The 21648-nt window shown below is 42.8% G+C and overlaps 3 protein-coding genes across 3 annotated transcripts; 1 reads left to right on the top strand and 2 right to left on the bottom strand.

Moving 5' to 3' along the window:
- Nucleotides 1-787: 787 nt before the first annotated feature.
- LOC107389765 (TLR adapter interacting with SLC15A4 on the lysosome) lies at nucleotides 788-3470 on the bottom strand. Its single transcript, XM_015966104.3, has 2 exons — nucleotides 3339-3470; nucleotides 788-1857 (listed from the first exon to the last, which is right to left on the bottom strand). The coding sequence occupies exon 2, from the start codon at nucleotides 1853-1855 to the stop codon at nucleotides 914-916; it is 942 nt and encodes a 313-aa protein (XP_015821590.1). The 5' UTR covers nucleotides 1856-1857; nucleotides 3339-3470; the 3' UTR covers nucleotides 788-913.
- A 1279-nt stretch (nucleotides 3471-4749) lies between these two features.
- On the top strand, nucleotides 4750-10267 carry LOC129164931 (uncharacterized protein C13orf42). The gene is made up of 3 exons (XM_054746780.2): nucleotides 4750-5315; nucleotides 5383-5524; nucleotides 9842-10267. The coding sequence occupies exons 1-3, from the start codon at nucleotides 4890-4892 to the stop codon at nucleotides 10084-10086; spliced, it is 813 nt and encodes a 270-aa protein (XP_054602755.1). The 5' UTR covers nucleotides 4750-4889; the 3' UTR covers nucleotides 10087-10267.
- A 607-nt stretch (nucleotides 10268-10874) lies between these two features.
- Nucleotides 10875-19409, bottom strand: rnaseh2b (ribonuclease H2, subunit B). The gene is made up of 11 exons (XM_015966105.3): nucleotides 18987-19409; nucleotides 18304-18372; nucleotides 14425-14532; nucleotides 12851-12927; nucleotides 12383-12497; nucleotides 12234-12298; nucleotides 12048-12153; nucleotides 11795-11876; nucleotides 11676-11721; nucleotides 11334-11411; nucleotides 10875-11056 (listed from the first exon to the last, which is right to left on the bottom strand). Exons 1-11 carry the CDS (start codon nucleotides 19048-19050, stop codon nucleotides 10946-10948), a joined length of 921 nt encoding a protein of 306 aa, XP_015821591.1. The 5' UTR covers nucleotides 19051-19409; the 3' UTR covers nucleotides 10875-10945.
- Nucleotides 19410-21648: the final 2239 nt, after the last annotated feature.

Raw genomic sequence — 21648 nt, 5'->3', positions numbered from 1 at the left:
AAGTAGATGGGCAGAAAGTTTGTGTGTGTGTGTGTGTGTGTGTGTGTGTGTGTGTGTGTGTGTGTGTGTGTGTGTGTGTGTGTGTGTGTGTGTGTGTGTGTGTGTGTGTGTGTGTGTGTGTGTGTGTGTGTGTGTGTGTGTGTGTGTGTAGGTGTGTGTGTGCGTGTGTGTGTGTGTGTGTGTGTGTGTGTGTGTGTGTGTGTGTGTGTGTGTGTGTGTGTGTGTGTGTGTGTGTGTGTGTGTGTGTGTGTGAGGGAGAGGGTGTGAGGGTGCAGGCATGTGAGTTTGTTTGCATGTCTGTATGTTTTTTGGTGTGTGCATTTGTGTGCATGCGTGATGTGTGTTTACAGTTGTGTAGGTGTGAGCATGTCTGCACGTGTGTGTGTGTTTGTAGGTGTGTTTGTAGGTGTGTGAGGGTGTGTGTGTGTGTGTGTGCGCGCGCGTGTGTGTGTGTGTGTTTGTAGGTGTGTGAGGGTGTGTGTGTGTGTGTGTGCGCGCGCGTGTGTGTGTGTGTGTTTGTAGGTGTGTTTGTAGGTGTGTGAGGGTGTGTGTGTGTGCGTGTGTGTGTGTGTGTGTGTGTGTGTGTGTGTGTGTGTGTGTGTGTGTAGGTGTGTGTGTGTGTGTGTGTGTGTGTGTGTGTGTGTGTGTGTGTGTGTGTGTGTGTGTGTGTGTGTGTGTGTGTGTGTGTGTGTGTGTGTGTGTGTGTGTGTGTGTGTGTGTGTGTGTGTGTGTGTGTGTGTTTTCTGGTCTAAAATTAAGGTTCTTTTTTAAAAAGAGGAAATACCAGTTTCGGGTTTCAGTTCTTATTTATTGACTCAGAAATAAAAACAGACACAACACATTGTGTTTACTGTCTGTTTACATGAAGATATCCAAAAAGATTAAGTTTTGTAATAACTGTGAGTTTTTGTGTTTACTCCGGTTTACTGTCTGTCAGCTGCTCCCTGGATGCTTCACTTGAAATCTGGAGGAAGGGGGTGCTGATCTCACCAGACTGTAGGTCACTGGCCACCCGCAGCAGGCAGCTCAGGACCATGTCCTTAGCCAGACCGGCCTCCAGGTTTCCCTCCCGACTCAGCTGAAGCGTGATCTGGTCGACGCTCGTCAGAACCAGCTCTGAGCCCAGAAGAGGGCAAATGATGCCAGCATCCGCATTTGAACCTGGGGCCTTTTCTCTCACCATGTTCTCCATCATGTACTGCTGGTACAGATCCAGGATCTTTTGCTCCAGGTAGTGGTTCAAGAGGGAGTTGGAGAAAGGACCCTCACGGCCCTGGAACAGAAAGCTCCGATCACGGCCGCTTCCCTGTCGCCAGTGGCTCGTTCCCCTCCTCAGCAGAGACAGAGGACCACCCTGGGAGGCTTGTCCTGAGAGGGAGTCCTCCACAGCTGGAGGGACGTCACATGATTGAAGGAAAGGACCTACAGCCTGAGCTTCATTACAAACCCGGAGCTCTCCTTCAGCAGCAGAGACAGGCAGAACCTGTTCACCTCCAATATGAAGGTCGCTGTAGTTTTCACAGATGCTCTGGCAGAAAGTGGGAACCAAAAAGGGAGTGTCACCCCCTGAGTGCGCCTGGTCAGGGATTTCTATCTCTGGAGATATCTGCCTGCCCACGTAATTTCCCTGGACGTTAAAGGACTGCAGAGGAGAGTTGTATAAGTCTGCCGAATCACTTGTGTCGTCAGTGTGATCTGTTTGCATCGAGAAGCAGTGATGAACAAGTGGAGAAGGGCCGTGGGAGTTTGTTATGAGAGAGGATTCATGAGAGCTGTGGAAAACCTGAGTGGGTCTGATGTCCACCTCCTCCACCTCCCCATAGGCCATGCTCAGCAGTGTCCCTTCACAAAGCATGGCTGTAAGAAAAACACATACTCAGGAGGTGAAGGATGGACCAATAATCTGCTGTTTTCTGACATTAAATAAAAAAATTCTAACTAAGTATGATCAAGAACAGACAGATAGTTCAAAAGGTCTTACCAGTTATTTGAACAACCTCAGTTGGGATAAATGTGGATTAGTTCTGACTGCACTCATGAGCTAATGACTATTCTGAATGGTGCAAATACCAAAGTAGATTACTGCCGTTTCTAAGATTACCAAGTGCTTCATGCAATTGCTGTTTTATGGTTTACATCACTGTTTTTGAAAGTGTTTCCTGCAGAAATTTTATTTTCTTGCTGAGAATTAACCAGGCTGCACAGAACATGTTGCAGCAAGCTGCAGTTCATGTTTATGCCTGCTAATAACCACGTTAATCATTATAAATTATTTAAAAGAATACTAAGCAGTTTGGGCTTGCTTTTAGCACCCCTAGTGTCTGTTAATGAAACCAAAATTGAAACATATCTCCTCATTGTGCGTTTGTCTTTTTAACACCTTAACCTAGCTGTTGAAATGTCTCCTCAGTCTTCATTAGTTTCTGCAAGAGCGATTCATCACTAAATCAAACAAATCGGCTGTGTTCGCAATCTAAAACATGCAGGAAACTAGCTGGAAAAAGACTGCAGCACCAGGCATGTCATCTCAACTTTATTAAATCCAGCAGAGACCAGACTGGTACTCTGAATTTCAAGTGCGGTATTCTGGCCACAGAGGGCAGGTCAATGATTAGCCCTGCTTTTCATTAACCCTGTAAAACAGGGCTAATCATGTTCGGGCCTTGAGGGCCAGTATCCAGCATGTTTTGGTTTTAAACCTACTTCAACTCACCTGATTTCAATTGGTGTGTGATCAACAGGCTTCTGAAGAGCCTGCACAGGTTATTCGACCACTGAATCTAGTGTGCTGGACCAGAGAAACCACTAAAATGTGCTGGACACCGGCCCTCGACGCCTGGATTTGAATAGCCCCGCTGTAAAGGGTCATTTTGGCACCTACTGGCTCAAGAATATGGCTTTAAACAGCAATGTAAAGGTTGATAAAGTAGTGACTTTTGTATTCAGATATGTCTTGACCCAAAATGTGCTGTCTAGTTTTTTTTTTTTTTTTTTTTTTTTTGTGACAATTTATACTTTTGCCTCTTTCTAACCTTTTTGGCCACTGCTGAGTTTTAAGATAGCAAATTTTCATTATGGTCTTTGTTTCATTCAGACTAGCTGTTAGCTCATCAATACAGTCCTAAATGAACTCTGTTTCTCCAAACTGAGGCTGCTCAAATAACCAATAGCATGACTGTTCAAAATATCTGAAGTCATTCAACATCACCAGTTCAGAGTGCAGAAACAACTGAACAATAAAGTTACTATAAAGCAGATAAAATGGTGGCATTAAAAAACTGAATAAAAATAAATGATTCAGAGTTCATCACAAAATCACAGGTGAAACATTTTCCTACCTTTTATCTGAGTCACCTTCTTAAGATCAGATTATATTTTGTATTTGGATGCTAAACGCCCGTCCGCACGGTTCTGTTGTAACGTTTAGATCCTCCAGCTGCATTTTCTTTCCACAGCCTGAGAATAAGACTGTGTGTGGTGAGTCACTGCTGCTTTATGCAACCCAGCAGAGGAAGTGGAAATGGGTTTTTTTGTTCCCACAAACTAATTGATTCATCTGCTCTAAACCTGAATAAACCAACTCAGATTTGAATTTATTCCACTATTAGATACACTGATTTATTAGACTTATAATTATGTCATTTAATCAGAAAAACAAAAGACAAAAAATATAAACCCACCTCTGACTTTACTTCTTCGCTTGTAAAATGAACTTAAACTGTTCAGAAGAAACCAGCTGTGAATAGGAATCACGAATGACTTGCTTCTATTTAAAAGAAACAGGTGTCAAAGCACAAAACAAAACTCATATTTAACAAAGGAATGATCACAAAATGAAAAGAGGGAACTTTATTTTTTCACTTCATTTTCTGAAAGGTGAAAAACAGCTTTAATTAACATGAAAACAGATGAATAAAGCACATTTCAACCCAACAAAATTAAGTTTAGAGCTTGGAATTTTTTAATGCTGTGTTCACACTAAAACAGAATGTTTGGTGCCTATAAAGTCACGGTTTCTCCCTATAACTGCCTGCATTAGAAATGGGTTTTAAATCTGAACATGCCTGGCTTTATTTTAGCTCTTAAGCACAATAATCATCAGATTATTTAGTTAAAGAGCAAATAAATGAGCCTAAATGAGGTGACGTTGACTCTGCATTTTTATGCTTTTCATAGATGGTAAAAGTAAAAGTCTGTCATCTTCATAGGTAACTAGCTCCTTTGTTAACTTCCTCCTCTTGTGATAGAAGAGCTCAATGACAGCGGGGGAGTGAAACCAAAGAGAAGATGATTTATTATTGATTAGGAGACAAAACCTTAGAGCCATCATCAAATAGACCCATACGTCTGTTCTGACTGTCAGGCTTTTTATGCTTTTATTTGGAGAGCTTTATCCTTGTTAACATGTGAAATGGAAAAGTTTTAAGATCCTAAAAAGTTTCTGCATGACTGATTTTCTGTAGTATTTATTTTTTCTATGTAAAAGGTAATATATGTATATTTATGAGAACATGAAGAGAAGGTGTTTACTTATAGTTTGCTGGATACCTTGTTTTTGTCCACTCAGTGGTCCCGTACTGGTACGAGTTGGGACTGTGTAATGATAGCAGCACGGGTAGAGTTACTGCTCCGTTGCTGAGCAACATACATTAACATGAAAGACACACTGAGATCAGGTTAGACACCTGTTTGAGAACAGCTTTTGTCTTAGAGCCTGATCTGGGCAGGAGTTTGGAGGTTTCAGCACCCTGGACAGCGTCTGATCCTGGGAAAAAGCTTCAGTGAAGACTTAAATTGCCAGTTTGCTGATTTTATCGTGGATGGGGGATTCTCACGTGTCATGGACTACACAAACAGGCGTGAGACTATGATAAAGTCCACTTAGAGGGATGTTCAGGAAGATCAACAATGTGTTTCGTCCCAACCATCATGGACACAGAGGGCGAGGTAATGGTGGTGGTGACGGTGGGCTTCGGGACGGACAGGACTACCATAGCGCCTGCACCGTCAGGCTGGTCCGCAGCACCTCCATGCTGGTGGTGGGAGAGAAAACTCAGACAGCCGAGGGCTCCACTTTAAAACGAAGCAAGAGCACAGTGAGCATTGAGTCCACTTTGTATTATTATCAGAGACAGGAAGACAGGATATGGCTGTATTCACAGAACCAGAACTGCCTGGAGTACCTGGAAGCACTTATGGCTCTCAGGAGGCAGTACACACAAAGTGTGAGTAACTTGAAAAGTAACGAGGCCAAGGCCACCGTTTCTTCAAAGAAGAAGAAACCGGCACCCTCACCGCCTACAAGAGAAGAACAGGTAAGATTAAATGTTTCTATCACAGAAAGGAGGATCAAATCTACCATTCTGCCACTTTTAATCACAGATGTCAAGAACTAAACCTTCACCACCTCCTGCCTCCAGAGAGGAGGACACCTTGCAGTTCTTTGATGAGGTCATTGCCAGCTGTGACGAGTCTCTGCGCAAACCTTACAAGGATGATGGCAATGCAGATGTAGATTTCATTGGTGAGTTTGGAATTAAAAATCAAGAGTTTAGACATAAAATGGGTAGACTTTGTTATGTTGCAGCCATTTGCTAAAATCACTTAAATTCATTTATTTCCTCACACACAGCACCCCATATTGACAGAAAAACACGAGTTATTAAAAAAGGTAAAACTTAAATATCACAGGGTCCTCAATATTCAGGCCCTTTGCTCGGTTTAGTAGAAGCACCCTTCTGAGCTAATACAGCCATGAGTCTTTTTGGTAAAGATGCAACTTGTTTCTTACACCTGGATTTGGGAATCCTCTGTCATTCCTCCTTGCAGATCCTCTCCAGTTCTGTCAGGTTAGATGGTGAACATTGGTAGACGGCCATTTTTAGGTCTCTCCAGAGATGCTTAATTGGGTTTAAGTCAGGGCTCTGGCTGGGCCATTCAAGAACGGTCACAGAGTTGCCGTGCAGCCACTTCTTTGTTATTTCAACTGTGTGCTTGGGGTCATTGCCCAGTCTGAGGTCCTGAGCACTCTGGAGAAGGTTCTTGTCTGATAATCCGAACAAAATAAATGTAATTCATTTTAGTAAATGGCTGCAATATAAGAAAGAGTGAAAAACTGACAAGGGTTTGAATACTTTTCGTACCCACTGTGTGTAAATAACATATTTGGGTTTGTTAAAGTTTATGTTTATTTTAATTAGTTTTGTTTACATCTAAGGATGGGAATGTACTTGCTTCTTAAGCTCGTGGTGACACAGGCAGCAGGCTGTGTCTTGTACACATACTTGATGCTGCACTGAGTGTCGTACTGGATGATTCCGCTAGGGGCGACGTACAGAACTCAGAGCAGATTGTGCCGGTGTCGTAGCAAAGTAGTCATCCTGGGTAGAATTTGTTTTCCTTGCGTCAGGTGCTGGTATTATGTCGATTCGAGTTCCCCCTCTCAGAAAAAAATGACCCTCACCCTAATGCTTACTCTAACCATAACCACTCAGTCACCCAAAATGAATGTGTTGCACAATTATAATTTATGAAATTACTCTGTGTGGGATGATTTTTATGTTTGTTATAGGGTTATAATTAGGGTAAAGGTTAGGGTAAGGGTTAGGTTAGGACCATTGACATATATACTGGACAATTCGTTTCCATAGCCTCCAATAATACGTTTTTAAGCCAAAATGAGAGGTGGCCACCACCGCCATTTTGACCGTGTCACAGGTTCCGTCAAGCCCAGACAATTCCAAAAAAGGGAAGAGAGGTGGAGCTGAGGGTGGGGCTGTAAGGCTGGGATCAAATGATGACACCCGTCGAACTGAAGCAATGTAGCTAAAAGCTAACCCAAAGCTAGCGCAGAGGTGGGAGCTAAGCTAACGGAGGTAGCTACATAGCTACAACCGGAGTTAACTGTGCACAACACCGGAGCTTCTGAGTCACAGATACGCCGGGCAGACAAGCGCCGCTACGATCAGAGATGCGCCGAGCTGCGGGGAGGGGAGAGACGGGTGGAAAACATCGGTCTCCCGAGAGCTCCACAAGCCGATAGTCGGAACCCAGCTCCACCAACATGTTATATTTCAACCCATTTTCTAAAGTGCAGCATTATGTTAAATGCACTGGGTTTTACCCTATTACATTTAAATTTCATGGTTAAACAGTACATGTTAAAATCTAAGCTTAGCTCGGCAGTGACCTAAAATACACAAATATAATTTTACTTACCGAAAAAAATGAAGTGAAGAAGAAGAAGAAAATATCATTCCTATAGCGCCTCAAGATAAAAAATCACGAGGCGCTTCACAAAAACAAAAAATATAAAAATTTTACCATCCAAAAACAATATTATGCTACATTAAATTGACACTGGTTGAGCTCTAGGACCAAGTGGAAAACAACCGTTTGTGTTGAAGTCTGTTTCCCATTAGAGCATACTGTAAAGATCCCCCCCCCCCCCCCCCCCCCGTCCCCTCCACTTCTAAAGTGAAAATTACGTCCATGCTATGTACTCCCCTTACCAGTTACTCGCATATTGCATTACTTTCAGAGGACGCTAACAAAACAAGTGACACGAAGCAGCCATGATATACTACATGCGTATTCGTGATTAAAAGGAAGTATATTCTTAGCCTAACTCAAGAGTTTGTTGAATCTTTTCACACACATTTATGAGCAGGTTTAGATTTAGGCTTGGATCGGTTTCTGGTTCTTAGGTTAAACAGATTAGCTGAAGTATTTTTAATTTATTATTGAATGAAACATCGGTTACATTTGATCACAGCTGTTCAAGACAGACATCGTCTTAGTTTAACCAAATCCGAATAAAACAAATCAAACCCAGCTCTAGTTAAAAAGTGGATTTGGCCCAAAAAGATCCCGCGATCAAATCAGGATGTTACAAAAGTAATTCTTAGTCAACACTTTCACAGATAAACATATTCAGGATTTTTTCATATTCTTTCAACAAACTTTTTTTTTCAGTGTAACGTTGTTTCTAGACCAGGAGTGTCAAATATGCGGCCCGCGGGCCGGATCCGGCCCACAATCAGGTTAAATCCGGCCCGCGAGATGGTTGTGTAAACTTTATTTTCATACTTTACAATGTAGAGTGAAAATAAACTTATCTTTGTGAGCAAGTTTTCTCTGTAATGAGTATAAATAAAACAAAGCTGCGCTCAAGGCTCACACAAGAACTTGAATCACATCCTGAAGTTGGCTGCCACTCAGGATGTGACTTCTGATATTGATGTGCAGGTGAAAGCTAAAAGATGTAAAGTTAAATGAGTCAAATATACTTTAAGTGCTGCATGAAACTGATCTAGCCATGTGATCTGTAAGCTCTTTGAATCACTAAGGAATGTTTTTTTATTGATTGATTTTTTTAATTTTTTTTTTTTTCAAGTACACTTCAGGTGTTGTTCTTGTACTATTTTGGATACACTGTCCTCAGGCTCCAGCCTTGTTTTATGTTGATTGTGTTAAAACAAAGAAAACAATCTGAAGTTGTTTTTAATTTACCGGTCCGGCCCACTTGGGACTAGATTTCCCTCAATGTGGCCCCTGAGCTAAAATGAGTTTGACACCTCTGTTCTAGACACTTGATCAAAATATGGATGTTTTAGATGTAATTTTAATCTAAATGGCTCTTAACCTAATGAGGTAGGGTGGAGACATGAGGGCCCGGGCGGAATTCGATACCAAGACTCCCGGGTGAGAGTCATACGCTCTAACCAGTCAGCCAAAGGGACGTTCCCTTGACCAAGTAGCCAGGGCGCATCATCAATCGGGACATTGTGACAGGACGCTCACATTGCCACACTAACATTGTCAGATAAAATCTGAAAGCTTCCTGCAATACCTTAAACTATATCACACATTATTTATCAAAACATTATGACTAGACCCGTATTAACATCAACTCTAAGGAATTACACGCTGGGTTTGCAGGATATTTTAGAAACAAAGAATAATACTTGTGCTTGCAACAGTATTTACATTTCTACCCGTGTTAAATTATGCATTGAGTAGAAAGTTACTGAGTGCACTCCAGACTGTGCAATGATGATGCAGCACTTGTTCTTTTCTCAACAAACTAAATCAAAACTACAATTCCGGTTTTACCCTGCAAAGGTAAGTTTTAGCTGCAATTAAAACCCTGATTAGTAATTATTCCAGCAAAGAAATCATGTTAATGAGGACTCAGCATCCATCAAGGTCAGAACTGGTATGTGGACAGATCAGCTGTAATCATTACAATAATACGACCTTTTAATCTGGAGGATAAGACGTTCTCCCAGTCTGAATTTGGTTTTAATTACTGCAAACTACAATAAAAGGCCTCTTAGAATTTGTAATAAAACAAGTCTTCCTTAGTTTATTTTTTATACAACTGCAGGTTTTATCATTTCAGCTCATTTGTTTTGCATCTACAGTGCAGTTTACTTTTCTATAGCGCCGAAATACAAACCACAACAAAGTTAAAATGAATCAGAAAACTGATTACTTTTAGGAAAATATTAACTTTCCTGATCTCAAAAAGTTTAAAAAGGTGTTTCTGACATGTTTGGTAACTTACATTTTGTTTTTGCTGCATTTTGTTTAGTTTTAAATGTTTCTGAGATCTTGTTTTCCCTCATTCTAGTTGTCTATTGTCCCTATTTAACATGTTTTAAGCTACATGTCAGTAATACATTTTTTTAATCCTTTTGTGATTTTTAGTTTGACGGAGTGTCTTGTATCTCAGTAAATCTGGATTTCATACAGTCTTGTTCACAAGTCAGTTTAAATGAGAACCAGTGTGAACGTCCAGTCTCATCTCAGATCTTTGTGCTCTGCCATCCTGCCACAGTGGCCTCCAGCTCGGCCGAACACGACCTCCACTCCAACTGGGTCTTGAGGGTTCCCCGGGTCCCAGACGAGTCCGGACCACAAGTGGTTCCTGCCCGTGCCAACGAAAAGGTCTCAAAGAAGAAAAACCAGAACGGGTCCACTAGCAGCAGACTGCGACTACAGAGGAACCCAATCCACCTGCCCAAGGTGGTGGAGAGTGCATTCCAGACGCTGCGCTTCAAGCCCAAATTAAAAAAGCAGTGAAGTTTGATGGGACATTTGAAACCAGCGGCGCTCAGAATGGAACGTTTGATCAGAAGTTTAACCTGCAAGTCAATTTAAACCAGTTGGAACTTCAGTTCTTAGAGGTGAGCAGAAATGTTACCTCGTTATGAAACACGGAGGATTAACATTAATAATAAATCCATGATCCTGACCATGAGTCAGCATTCAGCTTCTCTCCTTGAAACAAGCAGGTAGAGCTCACTTATCCTTTGGAATAACTTCTTCTAAAAAAAACGTATTCCTCTGAGTTTGGACGGTAGCAGGGCGGCAACGTAAGAATCATCAGTCCTCCCTGACATCTGAAGATTACTTTGACCAGACTGTTAATAGAATTCCTTTCAAGACGCCTTTTGGATTGAACTGAGTAAGAGAAACGTTTGGTTTTGTGATAAATACAAACTCTCGGCTGATTCCCAGTTTAAAGTTCAGGCCCTGAGAGCCTGCCTTCCCTCCAGGTATCAAAGACGGCTACAAAAAGCAACAATGGCTCATTCAAGCTCAAAGTCAAAGATTTCGGCATGAATATCCGTCTGGTCGGGAGCGTTCCGTCGAGGCCGAGTTCAAGGCCCGAGAAGCGTGAAAAGCTCCAGAACCGGCTAAACTTTGTCACTAATCCCCGCTGAAGGAGAGGCGAACTCCGCTTCAGTAGCTATCCTCCGAGTTATTCAGCTCACCAATAAGGGAAAATAGCTCTGAGTAATCATGGAGCCGATTAAAGCCGTAATGATGAATTTTTCCTTGAAATAAAGTCAAATAGAGACAGCATGGCTGGTGTGTTTTCTCCTTATTACAAAAACATTGAAAGAACACAAAAGACACAGGAAAGACACAGAACTATTCATTTCTTGTCCGCTTTCGCCTTCGGGCTGAAGAACGAAGACATGGGCTTCATGCCGGTCTTGTCCACCTTTGCCAGACTTTTCTGTGCAGCAGACATCTTCTTGGGTGGCTGAAAATAAAAAGAAACAACAACAAAATAAATCAATGGAACTCAAAGACCTTGCCCAAAGAAAGCAGAAAATTCTTTACATGTGTGATCTTGATGAATAATGAACTGTTTCCACGAGCTAAGCCCCCCCACCCCCAGTTCGTGTTTATGCTCGGCACACAAAGCTTAAAAGAAGCGGACAAAAATCACTGAAGGCGCTGCAGAAAATAACAGAAGAGGACGTGGTAATATAAATAAAACAGCCTCTGATTGCACGGGATGCCCTGCAAACACTCACTTTGCGTGTAAAATCTGCACTGTTGAATTTGGTGTAGTCCTCTCCAGCTTCCACCGGCTTGTCTGAAAGTTTCCGCTTCTGCCAAACGAGGAAGTAAGAGATGCTTTTCATGACAATCAGAGCGCCAAAAAACACCAGATATCCTCCCTCGCCAGAACTACCGACCTCACAATGACAACAGTTGAAGAAAGAAAACCACACAAGGCATGATTAGAGGAAGTGTTCCGTTAAAAGCGTGAATTTTTAGAGCAGTGTGGAGGACGTGACAGAAAGGCTGCCGCGGATTTAGCTTCATGCAGAACAGAGAAGTGAGAGCTCAACCACAATGATAAACTAACATACCTTAGAGGGAGGCTCCGATTCATTTGGACTTTTGAGTTCTGCTAACCTGTGGAGCACAGACAAGTGAAAATCAGACCTGATGTGCTAATTTAATGTTCCTTTTTATGAGTGCAATTTACCCCAAGTGTGTGAGGAGAGCTTTGCTTGTGTCTTCACTGATGTACTCTGATATCAGGCCGTGAGCGTAGCGTACAAAGTCCTCTGCACCATGAAGACGGTAACAAATAACAATATAAACCCTGACTAACCTTTTAAACGCTTGCTGAGAAAATCTGATTAAACCAAAACAACAAAAATAAAAAACACCACTACTGCCATCTACAGGTGTTTATCCGTATCTGCAGTCTAGTTGAATTTTAGCTGCTTCTTTACCCTGCTGGTCCTCCGACATGGGCTTGACTCGGACATACGTGGATGATTTTACTCCTTCTCCCACACACACGTTTCTCTTCTTCAGAGCAGCAACTGTCTTGTCCACCTACAACAACAAACAACCACAATCAATTGTGCAGAATGTGTTTACTGTGTTGCAGCTTTGAAATCCCGTCCAGTCTTCACCTTCTTTTTTAACCAGCTCATGGTTCGTTCCTGACTGTATCGATGAAACTTCTGGCCACCCACCTCTGGATGTAAGAAACAGCTAATAAGCAACGCTTATAACAGAACGCCGCAGCCGACTGTTATCCAAACACACAAAGAAACGTCACCCTTCTCCTCGGAAATGTGGTGCATGCTGGAGAGGGAGCGCGTGCAGCTGAGCAGCCTGGAGCATGCTGGGAACTCCTCGTCCTTTACTATTTGATCTACAGGCTGGAACTTCCCCTGGGAGAAAAAAAAACATTAAAACAACTAATAAAAATCTGGTTTCATTCATTCTCTTTGACTTCTGACTAAATTATTACAAATTAAGAAGTTCTCAGAAAAAATGAACTCCAACAGAAGTGACAGAGAAGCATCCTGCAGGTGGCGCCGTTGTAAGGTGTATTTTTTTAACGTTGCTTAAATTCTTGCATTTTGTTTTACTAACATATCATAAAAGTCTGTAGAAAAGTACTGCTCAACTAAAATGTACACCATACAGGCGACAGATGACAATCAAGGAGTCAAAAACAATAATTTAGATCTAAAAGATGTGAATAAAACATGACTGAAGGAGTTAAACATCCTCATCTTACCTCTTTGCCAGCTTGGATCATATAAGGCAAAATTAGATAGAGAGGATCCATTGGGGTAACGAAGATGAGTCTTCCATCTGTTAAAATACAGAGAAAAATAAACAAATATATTAAAATTATTAGAGCTGTAGCGGAGTCGATGACGTCGATGCTCGATTCTAAAAATTTGTCGATGTCAGATCCGGTAGTCGACGCACCACGCCCACTTGTTGCATCCCCAGGAGTTTGTAAATAAGAGGAGGAACCTGAAAGTTTTTCCTCCTCTAGTTCACCCTCTTCTCCGCCTTCACTAACATCTCCACCAAATACTGAAGACCCGGAACAATGTCCGTCCGCAAATAGATTCCTTTCCTGTTTTGCCCGCCTTCGTCTCCCGGCAATGGACCACAACTTCCGGGGTCAGATGCGCTGCTTCGTCTCTATCGCAGATGTAGAAAATCACCGGGAGCGTTTCTCCCTTCATAAAGGAGCTTCTTTCAGCTGGGTGTTTTTGGTTTATTTAAATTTGGTAACTTGAACTTAACGTTGGTAAAGCCAGTTAGCATTTTCGCTAACAGCTTCTTGCATTTGGATAAGCTGTTATGTTTTGGTTTAGAGTTCATCTTTTTTGTGGTGTAGATCTTCCTTTTATTACATTTAGAGTGTTGTGGGTTTCGGTTTAGTTTAAAATATCACCTTGAGTCTGGTTTAACCACCCAGTTTAGAGTTTGGACCTTTGGAGATCCTTATTTTGGTCCAGAACCCAGTAATCTTTGCCCAGTGGGACATCCCTACTTATTTGTACTTTTGTTTTAATTCCCCACAGGCAGAATTAGTTTTATTATTCCCAACCTGTGGATGGAGAGATTTATGTTTTTTTGTAGTTGTAAATAAACCTGATCATCATTTTAACTTTTAAATCCCGTTATTGTCCCTTCCTTTTTGCACACGAGCCAAACTCCTCAGGAAGAGTCGTAACACCACTCCCCTCCCGCACATAAGTGACCAAAACAAAGCAGCATGGAGACAGTCCGGCTCCAGCCACCTCTCAGGCAGCAGCCTGCACTCCCAAGTTCTACACGTCACCAGAACATAACCAATAAACACAGTGTTATACAAAATGGAAGGTCTGTAGTGTTTATTCTCTTACAGTAACAATTTATCAACTTTTTGGAGGAATTTGAGATTTTCTTGTTTTTATTAATCGTGCAATAAAAAAATAATCGTTAGATTAATCATCTTAATAGCAATTAGAATAGTCGACTAATCGATAAAATAATCGTCATAATAATCGTTTAAAAAATAATCGTTTATCCCCAGCCCTAAAAATTATACATGTGAGTAACAAGATACCTGTATTATTTACCATTTAAAGAGTTCAGCATCAGCTTTTCAGACCTGGTGGCATGTAGTGTTTGATACAATACTTTAGATCATTTCTAAATGATAATTTGAACTCTGAACCTTTAAGTGCACTGACGTGAAAGCTGACTGCAAACTTTTCACAGATAGAAAACAAAAGGAGCCGACTCTGAATCTGTTCCTACTGGCTGAGCTGAATCCGCGGGACAGCGGTCATGAGAAATGGGACCCACCCCTCTGCACAGTCTGGTCAACAAACCAGGAGTGGAAGTCTTCTTCAAACGCTTTGACCTCATACAGCTGTAAATCTCCACTTCCCAGCAGGTACAGAGAGGCTCCATCTGCAGGGGAAAGGGGAACCGTGTCACTTTCACTTCTGCAGGTCACAAGGGTAGAAATATGTCAAAGCTCTTGGGAAACATGCAGAGACTTTGCTGAGATATGACAACTGTGTAGCTGAAGCTCGCGCTTACACATGCACTTTACTGATCAGTTCATCATAAAGTCAACATGCACAGAGTAAGGTGGTAAAAACTGAGTCTCAGGCAAGTTTTACTACCGATTACCAAAAAGAAGTGACATTTGATTTTGTACTTTGTCAAAGTTTGACTTCAAACTAGCAAAGGTACCATATTTTCCACACCATAAGGCGCTAATAAAAACCTTTGATCTTCCCCTGAACCGGCAGTGCGCCTTTTAATACGGATGTGCCTTTTATACATGTATTAAGGTAACTCTGGCCCAGCGCGGTACCCCCCAGCGCCGTCCTTATCACCCTCACCAAATAAAAGGTGTGGCACTGCTCCACACAGCTATACCGGTAACCAGCCATGGCACCAGCAAAGAGACACGCTTATGAGGCAGAGTTCAAGCTCAAAGCCATCGCTCACGCCGTTGAGCATGGAAACATAGCAGCAGCGAGAATACAAGATTAACGAGTCGATGGTCCGCAAGTGGAGAAAGCTGGAAGACCAGCTGCTGCAGGTGAAGAAAACACAGCGTAGCTTCAGAGGCAACAAGGCAAGATGGCCGCTGCTTGAAGACCGAGTTGAGCAGTGGGTCGCAGAGCAGCGAGTGGCGAGCAGAAGCGTCTCATTCGTCTCAAAGCTGCAGCATTAGCACGAGAGATGGACATTGGGGACTTCATAGGAGGCCCTTCCTGGTGTTTTCGCTTCATGCGGAGGCGAGCGCTTTCTATCCGCACCAGAACTACCGTCTCGCAGCAACTACCCGCCGACTACGCTGAGAAGCTAGAGTTGTTCCGCTCCTATTGCACCAAGAAGATGGCAGACAAAAACATCCAGCCCCAGCACATCACCAACATGGACGAGGTCCTGCTTACCTTCGACATCCTGGTGAACTGGACCGTGGAGAAAATGGGGACCAGCACGGTGTCTGTGCGGACGACCGGCCACGAGAAGTCGTGCTCACCTGCCAGGCTGATGGCCAGAAGCTGCCGCTGATGGTCATCTTAAAGCGGAAAACTTTACCCAAAGAAAAGTTTCCCGCCGGCGTGATCATCAAGGCGAACCCGAAGGGCTGGATGGATGAGGACATGATGGCGGCGTGGCGGCGGGAGGTGTACCCCAAAAGACAGGACGGCTTCTTCCACACTTATCCAGGCATGCTGATCTGCGACTCCGTGCAGGCCCATCTCACCGACGCCGTTAAAATCCAGGTGAAGAGAGTTTAAATCTTCATTCTTGCTGCTAAAAGCACCCGTGCATTAAATTGGGACATTTATGTTACTTTAATAAGGAGAAATTTATTTTTTAGTATAGACAATGAGTGGAGTAACGTTTGACTTTGATCTAAGTGCCCAATTTGCCTCAACTGTGCCGACCGGGACGCTCGTTTGCTTTGCGGGGTGCGTGTTTTGATCCAGTGAGCCTTATGTGACGACCAAACCTTTAACTAGGACGCTGATTGGCTGTGCGCCGTATAATCAGGTGAGCCTTATGGTGCGGAAAATACGGTATTTTAAAAAGGTTAGGGGAACATCAGTTTGTAGTGCACTAGAGATCAAGTCTAATCAGTTTAAAAGAGAAACTGAAAACACATTTTATGCTCCTGCAGGGGTGGACCTTTAAAGCGCCCGAGCGCCAATGGCGCTAAATTTTCTCGTCGGGCGGTAAATACTTGACGACTTACCGCCTGGGTGGCGCCCAAGCCTTATTTGTCATTTACACACCGGCTTTCACCTACATCATGGCCCCGCCCTGTAGGAAGCTGCCGTTTTCGTTTCGCGCGCGTGAACCTGCGCGCCTCTAGCCACGTGCTGCACTTGTACGATTCGTGCACGTACTGCACATTCTAGTTATAGTCACGTGAACTATAAGTTCACTATTAAAGACGAAGTGGAACCACGCTAGAAACACACAAGCACGCAGGGAGATCGCGCCACCACAGGGATGGGATTTCTTGATGAAATCTCCGGCAAAACGCTTTAAAACTGGTGAGGAGAAGCGAGACAGTTCAAAACGGTATGAAGCAGAGAAGCGTGTGCGTAGGTGGAATGATTCTTGGCGGTTTAAAGAAGACTGGAGGCGCAGAGAATGGCCGTGTTCGAGTTGAGCAGCGCCTCGCCTGGAAAACAGGCGAGAGAAGACAAAGCAGCGGGGGGAGTGGCTGAAAGCCGGCGTTTCGCCCGGGACACCAGCCGCGGAAGCGCCCAAAGCGCCGAGAAGCGAATTGCTCACGAAATCCGGCCGCTCCTCAGTTCAGATCAGACGCGCCCCATTCGAGACGCGCCTCGGCTCAGCTGTAGTTTTCTCAGCTCTTTTCCTCTACGTGTGTGTGTGAGAGAGAGAGAGCGAGAGAGAGAGAGAACCAGTTGTTTCTGCCAGTTGAATCTCTTGGATTTTCCTGCATGTGTAGCTCGGGGGTGACGATGGCTGAAGATATTGTGTTAGCGTTCACACTTGTTCAATTTTCAATTTTAATTCTGGTGCCTGTTAGCAGCTGAAACTCATCCTCACGTGCTTGTGGATATCATATATTGTATATGAAGACATGACTGTAAGTAAAGGTTAGCAGCTGTAGGTTCAGTGTGCTCATAGGAAACGTGACAAAAGAAAACAAAACACATTTCTCTTTATGGCCTATACGTGATTTACAGAATACATGTGACCGACTAACATTTCATGTTCTACCACCGGATGTTTGGATCAAAATATGAACCAATCAGATCTTAGATCAGGTGAGAGCCAGGCGTTTCCCGTCATCATCTAGGTTTTGCAGCCGAGGGAGAGCAACTGCAGCGCCTTGCTCCAAAATCTGCGGCCGCCTTGATCTCACGAGGTTATCGTTGCCTACGTATGCATGAAGTCAGAGCAAGTCGGCGTCAATTCAGACACGAATCTAACCGGCATGCACTGCTCGCCGATCACCGCTGGTCTAATCTGCACAGAACTGGCTCATCTCGAACACGGCCTATGGCTCGAATACAGCAAAGCGGAGTTGGTGATGTACTGCGTTGTATGCCGGAAGTATGCAACGATAAAATCGAGTTTTGTTGAGGGAACAAACAAATTCAAACTTGAATACGTTATTATGTTTGTGAATGTGTACAAAATAAAGGTTTATTACATTTAAAACGGTTCAGTTGTTATTTTGACTCGTTTTGGCAGCTGACCTGCGGGGCCGGTAGATTCTTGGCGGGGCCGGTAAATATTCAGAGTTACCGGCCCGGCTGGCCGGTTGGTTTTGAAGTTAATGTCCACCCCTGTCCTGAATAAGTACCGCTACATCGTATCAGCAGCTTATCTGTGGGACATTTTTTCTGAGTGGAAAAATATCAGCAATAAGTCCAGAGGGAAGGCATTCCGTATCTAGATTTGTTTTTGTCATCACTGATGAATAATTTTAAAATCTCAGGGTTAGAGTAATGCAAAACCCAAACTTCATCTTCTTCTCATTATAGAAACTACTACTACAGCAGATCACTGGGATATTGGGATCAATCAGTCATAAAAAAGTACAAAATCTACAATCTAAGCTATAATTCTATATTGTTTAAGTGTCTTGTCCGTTTATGAAAATTTCATGTTTATAAACTAAAAGGAAACAACCCTTTTATGTAAATACACAACTGGTTTTAAATAAAGTTAAACCTGTGGAGGGATTCTTGAGACTGACGAAAGCTGGATCACTCTCGTGCTTCTGTGTGTTTGTGACGGACTCTGTGGAGGACAACGAGAAGTAAAAACATTAAACAAACAACTTATAAATGTTTTATTTTTATAAATGTGATCAAATGCTGCCACACATGCCTGTGAACACTCAAACTAATTTGTGCAAATAAAAAAGTTAATGTTTTTAATATATAATTTGTGTATGTTTTAGGGGGCGATTGTATTTGTAATTTCATAGATTTAAACTACAAAGGATCTAGCATTTTACAAATGCTGCAACAAGAAATTCATCTTGAACTACATTGGGACGGGCAAGTGATGACAAATTAAAAGGACTAAAAAGTTGTAAATACAATTAACACATAATTAAAATCCTAATCAGAAATCTGGGTGTGCAAATTTGCCACTACTAGCAGAACTTCCTTGTTTACAGTGTTTGATGCGTTTTTCCTGGAAAATGTCACATTAAAATAAAATAAAATAAAATAAAATAACCCATGCTGAACAATTACAGAATCCTTTATCTTTTACGTTTTATCAAATGAATTAAGTTTCCGGGTTTCCGTCTGAATAAAAGACAAGCTACCGAATGCTATTGTAAAAGGGCTATCATCCGTTATCGTTTTTAGCATCCTAGCACAGAACAGCCCAGTTAAACTTACCTGCAGCAACAACAACCCAGCTGTCGTTCTGTGTGTTCGGTGTTCGCTTCTTCTTAGCAGCCATGCTGAAAAAATACACTTAAAAATAAGACTTTATGCTGCTGCGCCTTGTTTTTGTTGTAAACTAGCCCGTTTGGGACGCAAACATTAGCAAGCCTATCAGGCTACATAGCGTAGCTCCTTTTTTGCACGACAACGTGAGCTCAGAAAAGGCGCCTCTGCGCGGTTCCACTTCATCCGTCAAATAGACCAGTTTAAAGAGAGTCTATAAAGGTTTTTACGACCACGGTTCTCTTAAAAACAAAGTTAATGTATATTGAGTGGTTTTATATGAACAAATAATCAAAATGTACAATAACAATCCTGTTTTAGCCTTTGTAATTTAGCGGACCCCCCCCCCCACACACACACACACTTTATCATAGTAGTACGGTCCAAATTTACGTCAATCCACCGTGCAGGTTCTCCACATGCCCGCTAGAGGTCGCTTGAGACCTTTAATTTTAACAACTGGACTCATTCAGGCCTTTTCTGTGCTGATTTCTTGTCACAAACGAAACTGGTTAATCTGAACCGGGCTGGGATTAAAGTCTGTGCTCTAAGGTGCAAGATGTTTGGTGACCAGTTGTCATTTGGCACACTGCTGCATAACAGATTGGGAGATCCATCTGTGCTTCAATAAGAGGAGGGCATCTTTCACTTTCTCTCTCAGGATGTGACATGGTGTGTCCCAGTTGGTTTTCAGTGACTCATTTGTTTTTTGTTGGGTTTTTTTTCCTCCTGTTTTTTCCTTCCTGCTCTGTTAATCTGCACGCTCAAATAGGGATGTGTAGGATGCTTGTGTGTGTGGTTTCAACTCTTTAATTTGACTGTGTAATCATTTTGTTTAGTTCTACCTTCATATGTTTTTATGGCTGTTAATTTTTCTCATTTCTCTCACACCATTAACAGCTTTTTAATTAGCTCGTTTTACTAACGAGACAGGGAGAGATTTGTGATCCCTGTCTCTGTCGGAGACTATTATGTAGTAGGGAGAAAATTAAGACGTGCACACGATGACTTGTGTTTCGCACACATGCTCATTTTCATGTCATCTACCACATTTTTCACTCTATTCAGAAATTAGATTTCTCAAGATCTAAGCAGCGCATGTTCTTTGAACGCTGCATCGGCTCCTCCTTGAAATCAGTGCAATTTAGGTTTCTCTGTAGCAAAATAAGAGCATGGGTGAGACGTTATCTGTGAATTACTTGTTTCATGAGTCCAGGGGGAATCATACTCGACCGTCTGTGGAGTTAAACAGACTAGTCCATGAAAGCCTTTCTTTCATTTTGGGCTGTTTGAGGGATCGTCTGCGTTTCAGACGGCACGGCAGAACAACAGCGTCCTTTCTAGAACACTGGACCACAGACGAGCTCCAGAGAGCCCATTTCTCTGACATTGGCATGCAAGAACAAAGTGGATCTAAATTTAAGTTCATGGTTTGGACCTCCAGCGTGAGACCCTCTCCAGAGTCTTATTCCATAGTCCTCATCAATCTTGCATCCAATGAAAACTAATGTTTCATCACTCACACACACACACAAATACAAAGGAGCTGTGTGTTTCTTTGAACGTTCTTCCTTTTAAATTCAAGGTGAGCATAATAAACATTCATCTGGAGAGTGTCCTGATCACACGTCCCAACGTTCAGCTATGATCTCATTTGTGGCCGGCTGCAGCTTTAGGTATTGACTCGTGCGTGAGCGTTCACGTCCCTGTGTGTTACCCTATCGGCAAAATCTTCCGCAAATTCAATATCCAGTTTCACTGCTTCGCGGATGACACCCAGCTCTACATTTCCAGTAAGCCCAACTCAACTCTCCCACCATCCTCCCTTACACTCTGCCTCTCAGAAATCAAATCATGGTTCACCTCTTATTTCCTCAAACTCAACGGCAATAAAACTGAACTTCTAGTTGGCACTAAATCCACCCTCTCAAAATCTGACAGCTTTTCTTTTACTATTGACAGCGCCATAGTCTCCCCCTCCCCTCACGTCAAGAGTCTGGGTGTCATCCTCGACAGCTCACTTTCTTTTCAAGCTCACATTAATAACATAATTCAGTCAGCATACTTCCATACGTTCCATAAACCGTCTTCGCCCCTCCCTTACCCCTCACACTGCCGCCATTCTCGTCCACAGCCTCGTCACCTCCCGTATCGACTATTGCAATTCACTTCTTTATGGTCTCCCCAACAAACTCCTTCATAAACTGCAACTGGTCCAGAATTCAGCAGCCCGTATTATCACCAGAACCCCTTCCTTTCACCACATCACCCCGGTTCTCCAACAGCTTCACTGGCTCCCAGTTAAATTCAGGTCCATCTTCAAAATTCTCCTCCATACCTTCAAAGCAATCCACAACCTCTCTCCTCCATATATCTCAGACCTTATAAGCATTCACACCCCATCCCGTTCTCTCAGATCTTCTTCTTCCATCCATCTTGCGGTTCCTTCTGCCCGTCTCGCTACCATGGGGAGCAGAGCTTTCAGCCGCTCTGCTCCTCGTCTCTGGAACTCACTTCCCCCAGAAATAAGGACACCGACAGTTTTACCCTTTTCAAAACAAAACTCAAAACACATATGTTTAAATCTGCCTACTTGTTTGGGTTTTATTAT

This window comes from Nothobranchius furzeri, chromosome 14 (assembly GCF_043380555.1).
Source record: "Nothobranchius furzeri strain GRZ-AD chromosome 14, NfurGRZ-RIMD1, whole genome shotgun sequence".
NCBI classification, from domain to species: Eukaryota; Metazoa; Chordata; class Actinopteri; order Cyprinodontiformes; family Nothobranchiidae; genus Nothobranchius; species Nothobranchius furzeri.
This window is presented reverse-complemented; position numbering and strand designations above follow the sequence as displayed.

What these genes read in the sequence shown, in the direction of transcription:
- LOC107389765 (XM_015966104.3), bottom strand. Translation starts at nt 1,855, where the DNA reads ATGCTTTGTGAAGGGACACTGCTGAGCATGGCCTATGGGGAGGTGGAG.
- LOC129164931 (XM_054746780.2), top strand. Translation starts at nt 4,890, where the DNA reads ATGTTCAGGAAGATCAACAATGTGTTTCGTCCCAACCATCATGGACAC. An exon ending in CGCCTACAAGAGAAGAACAG is followed by an intron (nt 5,316 to 5,382) that starts GTAAGATTAAAT and finishes TTTTAATCACAG; the next exon opens with ATGTCAAGAACTAAACCTTC. An exon ending in TGCAGATGTAGATTTCATTG is followed by an intron (nt 5,525 to 9,841) that starts GTGAGTTTGGAA and finishes ATCCTGCCACAG; the next exon opens with TGGCCTCCAGCTCGGCCGAA.
- rnaseh2b (XM_015966105.3), bottom strand. Translation starts at nt 19,050, where the DNA reads ATGGCTGCTAAGAAGAAGCGAACACCGAACACACAGAACGACAGCTGG. An exon ending in TCTCAAGAATCCCTCCACAG is followed by an intron (nt 14,533 to 18,303) that starts GTTTAACTTTAT and finishes TTTCCCCTGCAG; the next exon opens with ATGGAGCCTCTCTGTACCTG. An exon ending in GCTCTCCTCACACACTTGGG is followed by an intron (nt 11,722 to 11,794) that starts GTAAATTGCACT and finishes TGTGCTCCACAG; the next exon opens with GTTAGCAGAACTCAAAAGTC.